Here is a 13123-nt window from a genome sequence, read left to right on the forward strand (position 1 = left end):
AGGTGCTAAGAGTGAAGTTTTCCTTATATGAAAAAAATTCTTCAAAGTTTACAAAAAAATAAAAACAGCTGATTGTTAAAGTCTAAAAAGTTATCCGGGGGACCAAATAAAAATTTTTAATTTTTTATGAGAGATACTCTGATATGTAGTTATTATTATTATTATTATTATTATTATTATTATTATTATTATTATTATTATTCAGGCCTCCATAGAGTCAAAAGACTCTTCGTGGGAGGTCCTTACTAAGAAACCCAAAGTCCATCAAGACTCATCGAGGGGAGTTTCTCCCCTAAGAAACACAAAGTCTATCATACTACTCCTTGAACTCATTGACCATTCTTGCTCTCACCACTCCATCAGGCAATGCATTCCATGTTTCAACCACCCTCCATGCAAAGAAACCACTCCTCACCCTCTTGCTCACAGTTTCCTTTTGTAACTTCCAGGGATGGCCTCTTGTCATCACTCCTTCCTGCTGTTCAACCAAGCGAAAGAACTCCCCAGTGTCAACCCTGTAACCACCTCTCAACAGTTTAAAAGTCTTAATCATATCACCTCTCCTTCTTCTATCCACCAAACTCTGCAGTCCACATTCCCTCAGCCGACCCTCATAACTATCATTGTATAGTCCTGAAACCATCTTTGTTATCTGCCTGAACCCTTTCCACAGTTAATTTATCTCCTTCAAATCCTGGAGACCAAATCTGAGAACAGTAGTCCAAGTTTAGTCTGATCAGGGTCTTATACAACGGAATGATAACTGTTTTATCTCTGCAGGTCAGTGTCCTTCTCCTTATTGCAGCAATCCTCTCTGTTACCTTCACCACCTTTGCAATATGTCCCCTAAATTTCAGGTTTCTGTCGATCACAGATCTCTTGTCTCCCCTACTTCCTCCAGTATAAAAAGTGTTTGGAGGCAGTTAAAAAGTGTTTGCATGAAGCAATGGCTGACTGTATACCTAGAGTCTGAATAATAAATCAAGTAGGAGTTAAATGGATGAATAACAGCATTAAGCTTGATCTGCAAAAAAAGAAACTATGGAGGGAATTTAAGGAGAAAGGTGACTGGCAGGCACATGAACAGTATAAAGCCCAGGCCAGAAGGGTAACAAGTGTGGTAAGAAAAGCAAAAAAGTATTACGAAAGAACATTGGCCATGCAGGCTAAAGAGAATCCTAAACAGTTTTTTCGATATGTTGCAAATAAAAGAAAAAATGTATATGGCAGAATGATTTTAAAGAATGCCGATGGTAGGAAGGTAACTGAATCAGTTGATATAGTTGAATTACTGAGCGAGCACTTTGCAAGAGTATATCATCCAGGAGGTGACATTGCAGAAATGAATAGATTATACAGGAATTGTGGTGAACGAGGTGGAGGTGAGTAGTCTATTGCAAAACGTCAATGTCAGTACATCTGTGGGGTTGGATGGTATACCAGCTCGTGTCGTACATGAAGCGGCTAAAGAATTGTCAGTACCTTTGACCATTTTGTTTAATCTGAGTCTCGGGTCTGGGTTAGTCCCGAGAGGGTGGAAAGAGGGGAAAATAGTTCCACTGCATAAAGGAGGTTCCAAGACTACTGTTATAAATTACCGACCGATTAGCATATCAGGAATCGTTGTCAAGGCCTTGGAGAAACTAGTCAAGAGAAGAATACAGGATTGGATAGATGAAAATGGGATACCGTTTTGGGGGGGGGGACAACATGGTTTTGTGAAGGGTAGATCATGTCTCAGTAACTTGCTCGCGTTTTATAACACGTGATAGCTGAACTGGATAAGGGTAATGGGTTTACAGTGATTCTACTGGACCTTGCTAAGGCCTTTGACAGGATACCACATGGAATTCTAATCAGTAAACTGCAACATATGGGATGGATATAGGGTTTATTCAGGAGTAGAATCCAAAAGACGGCCTGTGACTAGTGGTGTGCTGCATGGTTCTGTTCTTGGACCACTACTTTTCAATTTGTTCATTAACGATATAGGAAAGGATCTGAGAGGAAGTGTTCACTTGTTTGCTGATGATGCAAAGTTGAGTAGAGCAATTGTGAGTGCACAGGATGTCAAAAATTTGCAGGATGATTTGGATAGTTTGGAGGACTGGGCTAGGGAAAATGGATGTCAATTTAATGTGGCAAAGTGTAAAGGTTATGCATTTTGGAGTGAAAAGATTAGCAGCAGTATATCACATTGGTGGAACCGTACTCATTGATGAGGCCAGGGACTTGGGAGTGTTGGTGGATAGGGAATTCAAGTTTAGGGGGCACATTGTAAAAGTGGTTAAATCAGCTCATCAAATCACTTGGTTACTGAAAAATACTTTAACAAGCAGAGACAAACAAAGTTATTGTTCCTCTATATCGAGCCCTGATAAAACCCCCATCTGGACTACTGTGCCCAGATATGGACGCCAGGTTTTTTCGTGATAGGGAGGAGGTGTAGAGGATCCAGAGACGAGTGACCAAGATGGTGGCAGGTCTGTGGAATGAACCTTATGAGAACAGATTGAAGATTTGTGGGTTGCAAAAATTGGTTGATAGGCAGAAAAGGGGTCATATAATTGAGACATTCAAATTACTGAAGGGTTTCTATAAGATTAATCCAGAAGATATTTTTGAGAATAGGACTGGTGGTGGGAAGACTAAGGGCCATACATGGAAGCTGGGCAAGAATGTGGTTAACAAGGGTGTTAGAGCTAGGTTTTTTACTTAGAGAGTGGCTAAATGAGTGGAATAAGCTGCCAGAGTCTGTTGTGGGTGCTATGACCATGAATGAGTTCAAGGCGAGGTATGATAGATACTGTGTAAATGTCGAATAGGTGTTCCTGACATGATGTTAGGGACTCCCTCAATGAGTCTGTCGACTCCTTGGAGTTGCCCAAAATAATAATAATAATAATAACTCCTCCCATAGAGTATGCAGAATCCCATCAATGTTTCCCAACCCTCAAGACCTTACATTTTGCTGCATTAAACTGAAACCCCATTCATTTTCCCATCTATCTAGCTTATTCAAATCCTCTTGAAGGGCTGCCACATTTGCACTATTACTAATAATCCTTCCCAGCTTAGCATCATCTGCAAACAACTGAATATCCCGTTGCAATCCATTGACAATGTCATTGTTATAAAGGTTAAACAATATAGGTCCCAGTACTGAGCCCTGTGGGACCTCCACTTTCATAACTTGTAACCCTCTTGGATTACAAGTTATGAAACAAAATTGGTCGAATTCTATTATTTTCAACTTCAGCCTATGCAGCATTTTGAAGATGATTAAAACTGCATTTTTTTTTTGCGCCATTTTTCAGCATATTTAGTACATCCAATTATCAAGAAGTGTTTTTAGGACTTCCTGAATGGTATGAAGTAAGCAAATTATATGTTGAGAGTTTGTATATGATGTAAGCATTAATGTAAGACTACAATGTAGCATTAAAAAATGCAATTCTTTACTTTTATACTAGTAACTACTATATAGGCAACGTAATTTCATAGCTCTGGGATTTGCAAAGAACAGATGCATGGCACTTTGGTGTGCTTATAAAATATTGTTCTATTATACTAGTTTTACTTAGCTAGGGTAATAAAAATAACCTGGTAATCATCACTAAAATGTAATTTATTTTTTCAAAGGATATTTCAATTTTAATAAAGTTACAGGTTTTATCCTGAGAGTTTAGTGTTTTATATAATTCCTGTTCATGTCCTCTTCTTTCCATGACTAAATTATAACTACATCTAATTTTAAAACCAGATTAGGGCCACATAACCCCAGTGATCATATATTTTATATGGTAGCAAAGAAAAATAAGTTTTGTTAAAATTATTAGACTATTTTTAAATTTATAGGATGTGTTGCTAATTATTATTATTATTATTATTTGGTAACCTCTATGGAGTCAACAGACTCATCTTGGGAGGTCCACTCAACCAGCAACATGTCTATCATAATGAGCTTTGAAGCTATTTATACTACCTGCACTCACAACACACTCAGGCAATACATTCCACTCACTAACACCTCTCCATGTAAAAAATCTACTCCTCACATCCTTCTTCACCACATCTTTATACAACTTCTAGGGATGGCCTCTCTTTCTTCCCATCTTAACATCCGCTCTTTTTATAATTTCTTAATCTGTTAGAATCCATTGTGGATGATTTACGTTTTCAGGTTTTTGTTGTTGTTGAACATCTTTTTTTTTTTTTAATATATCTTGCCAGCATTCTTTGTACTGTGTTTCAATAATGGCAACTACCATAAGTCAATTTATCAATACATTATCGCTCAGTCCATCACCATTCAAGGACTCCATTTTGTACAGTGTACTACAAGATTTTATGGCAGATAAGTGACTTTGGAGTGCATGTCTGCATAAAATGGGATGCAGAATTTATGCTTGATGGGGATATATTGTCAGAGATGGAGGAAATAAGAAAGATCTTGAGGTGATAATGGATAAGGATCTGAAATTTAGGGGATACACATTAGGAAACCCATTAACAGACAAAGCACTCACAACAGACTCGGACAACCCATCCCACTCATTCACAACTCTCCAAGCACAAAATGTAGTCCTCACAACCCTATCACACTTTTATTCAACTTCCAGGGATGACCCTTTGTTTTGGCTCCTCCAGCCAAGTCCTGAAACATTTTCCCTGCATCCATCCTATAAAACCCTTTAAGCAACTTAAAAGTTTCTATCATATGTCCTCTTTTTCTCCTATCAACCAATGTCTGCAATCCATACACCCTCAGTCTATCCTCATAGGGAGCATTCCACAGAACACTCACATCTTGATCACTCAGCTATGAATCTTCTCCACCACTTCCTCATTCCCAAGGAACCCAGGAGACTAGACCTGAGCAGGGTAATCCAGATGTGGAAGTATCAAGGCCTTATAATAGCAGCAATGTTTTGGGTAACTCTTACAATTTTCATCATGTTTCTCCTGAATTTCGGTTCCCTATCCAGCAAGATCCCCAGATCCCTTGCCTTTTCCACCTCCTGGAGCAAAGTGCCTTCAATATGGTAAACCTCATTCCATCTTCTTTAGCCAAAGTGCATAACTTTATACTTAGCAACATTGTAATGAAATCCCCATTCTTTGTGCCAAAGCCCAACATTTTCAGATTCTCCTGTAATAACCACAACACATCAAACTTCCTGATATCGCTCCTCCTAATTTAGCATTATCAGCAAACAACTGAATATCTCCTTTCACACTGTGAACTATATTGTTAATATATAAGATAACACCAGTGGTCCTAGAACAGAACCTTATGGCAACTCACTTGTCACCATCCTTTTTTTGGGATCCTGTACTTCCATATGCAACTCGTTGGCTCCTATCAGTCAATCAGCCTTGTAACCAAGCCAAATGACTATCCAACACCATCCTGCTCAATTTCAACAATAGTTCATCATGTGGTACACAATTATTGCATTAGCAAAATCCAAATAAGTCAATGTATAAATATCGCCCTTATCTAATACACTAATCATCCTATTAGAAAACATAACAAAAGCATGACCTCTCCTTAACAAACCTATGCTGATTTCTTGAAAGTTTCCATTCTAATCAATCCAGGTTTGTATTCTGTCTCTAACCAACTTTTCTTCTTCATCATTACACTTGATATATACACATTGGCCTATAGTTTGACACTACTGACTAGGATTCTCCTTTATGCAATGGTACTATTTTTCCTTCTTTCCGCTCTTCTGGGACTCTTCCTATTGCCAGACTTCTGTTGAACAGCCATGTCAAGGAAACTATCTGCTCTTTTGCACATTCCTGTACTATACATGATGATATCCTATCTGTCCCATAGCCTTATTAATGGTTAATTAATATTCTAAACACTTCCCATCATTGAAATGTCAGTCTTCTGCCCTCCTTCATATTGCTATTCAACACTACTCTTAGCTCCTATTACTATTTTTCCTTCTTTCCGCTCTTCTGGGACTCTTCCTATTGCCAGACTTCTGTTGAACAGCCATGTCAAGGAAACTATCTGCTCTTTTGCACATTCCTGTACTATACATGATGATATCCTATCTGTCCCATAGCCTTATTAATGGTTAATTAATATTCTAAACACTTCCCATCATTGAATGTCAGTCTTCTGCCCTCCTTCATATTGCTATTCAACACTACTCTTAGCTCCTCCCCCACACACACACATGGAATACACTAAATGTCAGTCTGCCACATTCATCCATTCTTCTAACCAGGAACATAAATATAGAATTCTCTAGGGTTTTGCTTTACTTCTTCAGCCAGTCTCTTTTCATATGGCAATTTCTTTTTCTTTACTACATTTGTCACCTTCCTAGCCTACACTTTATACTCTTCATGCTGTTGATGGGTACCATATTCTTTATATCTCCTCCATAACATCCCATTTCTCAAGAAGTTCTTACATAATTTCATGATTCATCCCTTTCACTCCTATTTTATTTGTCCTCTGAACATTAAGCATAAGTAACTGATTCTGACCAAATCTCAGGCACTGCTGACTTCTCTCCTCCCTTCAACTGATTAATTCACTGCATATCACCAATTTATTTCCTTACATTATATATAATAATAAGATAATATTATTAACTCGAACACTGAAATCCCACATATTGCTTCAAGTACATGCTGCCTGAGATATTTCCTAAGTAGCTCAAGGAATTTGATCTCCTTACTCACACATGATATTTCCTGCCTCCAGCCAATACACCCATTCTATTATCCTCCTGTTGATCTGTCTGAACATTCAGAATCATTTCCCTCTGCATTCCCTGACCTGTAGCAACATCCCACTAAATGTCTATAATTTGTACTAACCTCAACTTTACACCAAAAGGCCTCAAATACATTATCATTATTGCTTTCTTCAAGTTCTACATTGAGAGAACACAATTGTTCTGAATTAATTTGCCTGTTCTTTTCTTTTTTTCTATCTTTTCAAAAAATGCTGTAACCACCACATTCTGTTCCCATGGGTATGTCACACTCTGTTAATCATGTCTCACTGATACCAATGGTGGTTCATGGGCTAACTAACTGTATCAAGGCCACAAACACTGCACCCTTATTCCTAATACTTCTTACATTGGTGTATAAGCACAGGCGCTTTCTCGTGGCTCCTCTTTCTTTCCCACAATTCCTTATCCCATCAGTAAAGTAATTTGACTCTGTTGGATCATCCCTATATCTCTATCCTGTCTTCTCTTATGTCATACCAATTTTGATATCTTATATTCACAGTCCCACTGTCTAGTTTTTGTTTCCCTGACTGGCTACATGCTCTTCTCCTCTATCAATAATCTACTCAGCTTCACGTTAGCACTCTTACTAAAATGCAGACATCTGTAGCAAACATCTCTCTCCCCCTCTCTCTTCTAACTTTAAATTTATCCCATGCATCAACAACTCAAGTCCTCTCTTCCTGCATATTCCAGCTATCATGCCATTTGTGATCACTGCTCCTCTCTTCAGCTCTCTACTATCATATCTTGGCTGCACACTCACAATTCTTCCTGTCACACTTTTTCACTTCAATGTCTCTAACAACACCCACCAATCACATGCTACCTCATTCACACTTCCTCACAAGTCGTTTGTTCTAACCAGAACAGTCGACTCTTCTGTATTTTCTTAAATTCATCCTCCATGATTTTACCAAAATGAAAAAAATGGTATGATGAGCTGTGTAAGTGACAGTGGATCCTCCCACAATTGACACTGCATAATTTTGTATTTTGATAACAGTGTGTTATTTCGTTATCCTATCCTATAGAAGGAATGATCAGAAATATGGTTTCTAAATTCCCAATTTTTTTAATCTTCAGGAATTGAGAACAGGAAATTGCAGTTCCTGAGAATTCTCAAGAGGTCTTGAAAATTTTACTCTATTGATTTAATATTCACAATTTCTCTTCTCATCATGAATTGGTAATAAGGAACTTTATATTTTAGTGTATAGGAGAAAAAAGTAAAATTTAATTAGTATTAGGTATTCAAAAATAAGACTCAAAATTTTATGATTATAAACAAAATAATATTATTTTGGTATGACATACTCATAGGTGTGTGTGTTCTTGATTTGTTGAGATGGCAGACAGTGCTTAAAAGTTATGGTGGGCAAAGAATATTCCTGTGGTCATTTTTATTACTATGATAATTCATGTTATTATTATTAACACCAGACCTCCATGGAGTCAAAAGAATCATTGCAGTCTTTTGACTCCATTGAGATACATACTATCACACAGAGAGTCATCAAATTGTGCTTGAAATTCCAGCATGTCTGCATTGTCAGGCAATGCATTCTACTTGCTATCCACTCTCCATGTAAAGAACTTTCTCTTCACTGTCTTACTCACACCCTCCTATTGTTCCAGGGATGGCCTCTTGTTCTATCCTCCCCATCCTATCAAAAATTTCTTCCACAGTCCCTTGCCAACTTAAATGCCTCAATCATATCTCCTTTCATCCTATTCACAAGGCTTTTGCACATCACATTCCATCAATCCATCTTCATATCCTGCATTCCAAAGACATTTATCACCTTATTCAATTTTCTCTGGGTGCTTTCTAATATATCCTCTCACCATGAAAACCTAGGTGAGACCTGATCAAGACCTTATACAATGGAACCATAATCATTTTATTTCTGTGCATTAAGGTTGGCATAATCTAATGTGATCACTTTACAATGTGTATAGTGTGACCCCTGAACTTCAGGTTCTTGTCCACCATTGCTCCAACATTTCTTGTATCCTCATCTTCTTTCAAAATTTTCCTACCAAGTGTGTACTTCTCATCCTGTGGTCATTTTTATTACTATCAATTTCAGAAACTTTTTTCTGAAATTGATAGTAATTTCAGAACCTTACACTTTGCAACAGTGAACTGATAGTTTCACTCACTTGCCCACTCATAGAGTCCATTCAAGTCCTATAAGTAACACATCTGCTTCAATTCTTAATGTTCTTCTCAATTTATTAAAGATTTTTTTTTTTTTAAACAAGCTGAATGCCTTATGCATTTCCTAACCAAATATGAATTTATCTCTTTCAAGGGAGATAGTACTCATACTGTATTAATTAACTTCAAAAAATCACTCTCAAACAACCAGAGCCATTTGTGATAATGACTACAGTTCTTACTACAACTATCTTTGCCACACTCTTGCCACATCTACAGTCCCTATAAAATAGGCAAAATACTACATGCTCCAATCCCATCTTAGACCAAAGCACTATTATTCCTATTTCCTATATCTGAGGCACATCCAAAACGATAGCTAAAATACTAAATAAATATAACCCGCACACCATTCATATAGCGCTTTAAAGTTTTAATTCTCATTCCTCATGAAAGGACAGATTCCATACGGGTACCACATATCATGTGATTGTGACTTGGTTTGTAAATTGATTGTAAATTGAACATTTCCCTCAAAAAACACAAGAGATGCACACCATCATTATGGTATGTCAGGACTGGCAGACCCCCACCCCCAGAGGATTAGATGGAAGAAAACTAATGTACTATAGAGAAGTAATTACAAATCAGAGAGCCTATTTGTATGGCCAGCAACAGCATGAAACGTTGTTTCCAACATTAATTGTCATTGCCTGTTTACCATGACAAGTTGTTCACTGAAGATGCTGGTTAAAATTCAACTTCATCAATTCAACAATATCAGTTGATAAATATGTGATATATATATATATATTTTGTTTTTGATGTTGTTTTAATACCATGAAACTTAAGTTGAGGATGCATACAGTTTAATATGTTTATGTTCATGGAGAAATATAAATATTTGTTTACATAGTCACAGAGCTTAAACTTAGGAGTGATAAAAGCAAGGATATTTGTTTTGTTTTTATTTTTTTTTTTTTTTCCAATGATCTCTGTACATTCATCCTTACCTGTATATTTCATGCAGAAATCATAACACATCCATAATTATTAAATACAGGGTGTTTCAAAAAGAATGTCCCGATTTGAAAATTGTATATCTCTGCAACCACGAACCACAAATGAATGTGGCTTAAGCATTTGTAATTGTGGTGAATGAAACTTTAGGCCTTACTTCATACTTGATAATTTATTTTGTGACTGTACCACATTTTTATTATTAAATATAATTATTTGAAATTGGATCATTCTTTTTGAAATACCCTGTACTGTGTTCTAAAAGTTATGCAAAGCATTACTGTGACTTAATATAATTGAATAATTGGATTGCAGCAGACTAATATAGCAAAAGATTTTATTATTCTTTTTAACAGAGATGGAGCAACTCAGAGTGGATTGTTTTGTGCCATTAGTAACTTGTCTGATCAGATCAAAACAGAACACAAGGTGGATATATTTCAGGTGGTCAACCAGCTTCAATACATAAGGCCAGAATTTGTCTCTTATTTGGTTTGTATTTTTTGTTGCAGAATTTTTGTTTTCTTACCTCAAAATTACAGAATAATTATAAAAGCATTCTATAGATAAAATAAATATTCATTCAGGATTTACTAGATGGACATAATTTTCACAAATTTGCAAACCTAAATTAAAACTAATTTCATGATTTTATAGTAATTTTGTGCTCTGTGTATTCATATTTAATTTTTAAAAAATAAAATAAATTTTAAAAAAATTAATACCAAAAGTTTTGTGCCATTTCCCCTCAGAAAAAAAAAAAAAAAAAAAAAAAAAAAACTGCCAAATTACTAATGTTACATCATTATAACATACGAGGGGTGTTCAAAAAATTACCGAACTTTTTAAACAGCACACCAACTTGCACAGAGAGTGCGCTGTGGCTACTGAGCACACCTAGCAGCAGGTTTTGACAACAATCTGCCATTTTCCCCATTCTGCTATGAGCATTAGTCATCGAGTTACATCCACTGAAGTGAGCATATGCTGTTTGTCAGATTACTGACAATGAAAGAGCTTGAAGAATAATGTGTGGGTGTGTGAAATTTTGCTGCATACTTGGTAAAACTGTTATAGAGGGATTTCAATTGCTTAAATAAGCATACAGGGAGGACTGTATGAGCTGAACACAGTGCTATGAGGGGTTTAAGTGCCGTTGGATGAGTCAGTCAAAGATCAAGGTGATGTTGGTTGTGTTTTTTGATTGGAAAGGTATTGTCCATTATGAATCTGTACCATGTGGTCAGATGGTAAACAAAGAGTTGTACCAGGAAGTTTCAGCATGTTTGAGGGATGTTGTGCATAGGAAGAGGCCTGAATTGTGGAAAAACCAGACTTGGATGTTGCACCGGCTTGCGCATCACTCTTCATCCGCAGTTATATGGCAACAGAATCAATTATGCTCCATCCACCCTATTCTCTGGACTTAGCCCCAGCAGACTTTTTCCTGTTTCCAAAACTTAAAGCCACTTTGAAGGGACATCATTTCCAAACCATAGAGGAGATTCAGGAAAATGCAATAAGAGATCTGCACACCATCACAGTAAGTGTGTTCTAGGAAGCATTCCAACAATGGAAGAAATGTTGGAACAGTGTATCGCCAGTAGAGGGGACTACTTTGAAGGGGACAGTGCTTAAAATGTAAAATGAGCAATAAAGTCTTTACAGAAAAAGTTCAGTCTCTTTTTTTGAACATGCCTTGTACATCATAATGAAAGTTAAAGAAGAGAATCACATTGTGATTCTATTCTGTTCATTTTCACCCACAATCTAAAATAAGGATTGTTGAATATGAATATTTCTGTGGTTTAGCAAATCTTTGTTTAATTTCTGGTATTGAGATGATATGTTTTGAGATTTTTTTTTCACTCTTATGTTTATGTCACAATATATATGAGAATTATCTTGATCAAGGTTACATATATACTTAAGCAACGTAAGCAGATGATCACAGTCTCTAGGTCATATACTATGGTACTATATGCATATTCTTATTTTTCTTGCAACTACATCTTGTGAAATTATCACTAAATCCAAAACATTAAAGCCTCTGGTTGCTTCAGTCACATGCTGCTTAAGATACTTATCTCTCAGCATTCCCTGGCCTATAACATCATCCTATCAGATATACTAACCTGTTTATTTCAACTTCACACCACACAGATTCAAAATCTGTGCATTCACTATCAACTTCCACACTTTTCAGACATAATTCCTCTGAAATTATTAACAGCATCCCCACTCCTCTTTTCACTTTTCTGTCCTTCTGGAAAATTATATATCCTTCTATTTCTATTCCCGACATCACATCCTTCTCAGACAACCAGTTTCACTTATTCCAATTATCTATGGGCATACTGACTCAAACAATGCAACAAACTCAACTCTCTTGTTTCGAATACTCCGTACATTTGGGTACAAACATAACAATCTCTGTGTGTGTTTGAGGCCATTCTACCAGCATCAACATTCTCTATTCTAGCTGCTATACCACACTTCTCTCAGTGTGACCACTCCCGTTTCTCTGATCTTGACTCTGATTTCCATTCCTACCTATCTCATCCTCACCTTTATGCATTCCATCATCTTGTGCTGATACATCTTCAACCTCATATCCATCTTCCTCCTGACATGCAATCCATTTATTTGTGCTGTCCTGTTTCACAAATAGACTGTGATCATTCACTACATTAACTTCTTGATTCTGTGTCTTCTCAGAAAACAATAGACTTTCTAAATGCCCAACACCAAACCCATTCAAATGTAATCCATCAGCTTTAAACAATTTCAACTTCCCTTCAAATTCACTCCACAGGTTTACAAATTGAACCCCCTTTGCCTCACACAACTCAGTGATCTTGCTATTATTATCTCTGTCTCCTTCTCAGTTCACTGTTATCATATCTGGGCAACATGTCTACAACTTTCCCAACAACACTATTCTTCTTTATCTGCTGCAACAACTTCCTCAAGTCTCTATCAACATTCTTTTTCTTCCCCAACTAAGTCATTTGTGCTCATGACTACCACTAATTTTGATGCCCAGTCTTTCCTTTTCTGCAATGCATCAGTTATTTTTTTCATTGTTCCACCAGGAAACTATGTTTTGTGCACTTTATTTGGAACAACACTTCTGATGATTGAGTCCCCATAAAATAATGTATGA

General features: G+C 36.7%; 1 protein-coding gene across 1 annotated transcript in view; it reads left to right on the forward strand.

Moving 5' to 3' along the window:
* Positions 1-13123, forward strand: part of LOC150108517 (receptor-type tyrosine-protein phosphatase mu-like) — a 1155664-nt gene that overhangs the window by 1129987 nt on the left and 12554 nt on the right. The window contains exon 45 of the mRNA XM_090415942.1: positions 10314-10449. Within this exon, the coding sequence (XP_090272068.1) occupies positions 10314-10449 (136 nt within the window). The remainder of the gene's footprint in view (positions 1-10313; positions 10450-13123) is intronic.

Source organism: Typopeltis vanoorti, chromosome 3, assembly GCF_054136105.1.
Source record: "Typopeltis vanoorti isolate ZY-2024b chromosome 3, IOZ_Tvanoo_1.0, whole genome shotgun sequence".
NCBI classification, from domain to species: Eukaryota; Metazoa; Arthropoda; class Arachnida; order Uropygi; family Thelyphonidae; genus Typopeltis; species Typopeltis vanoorti.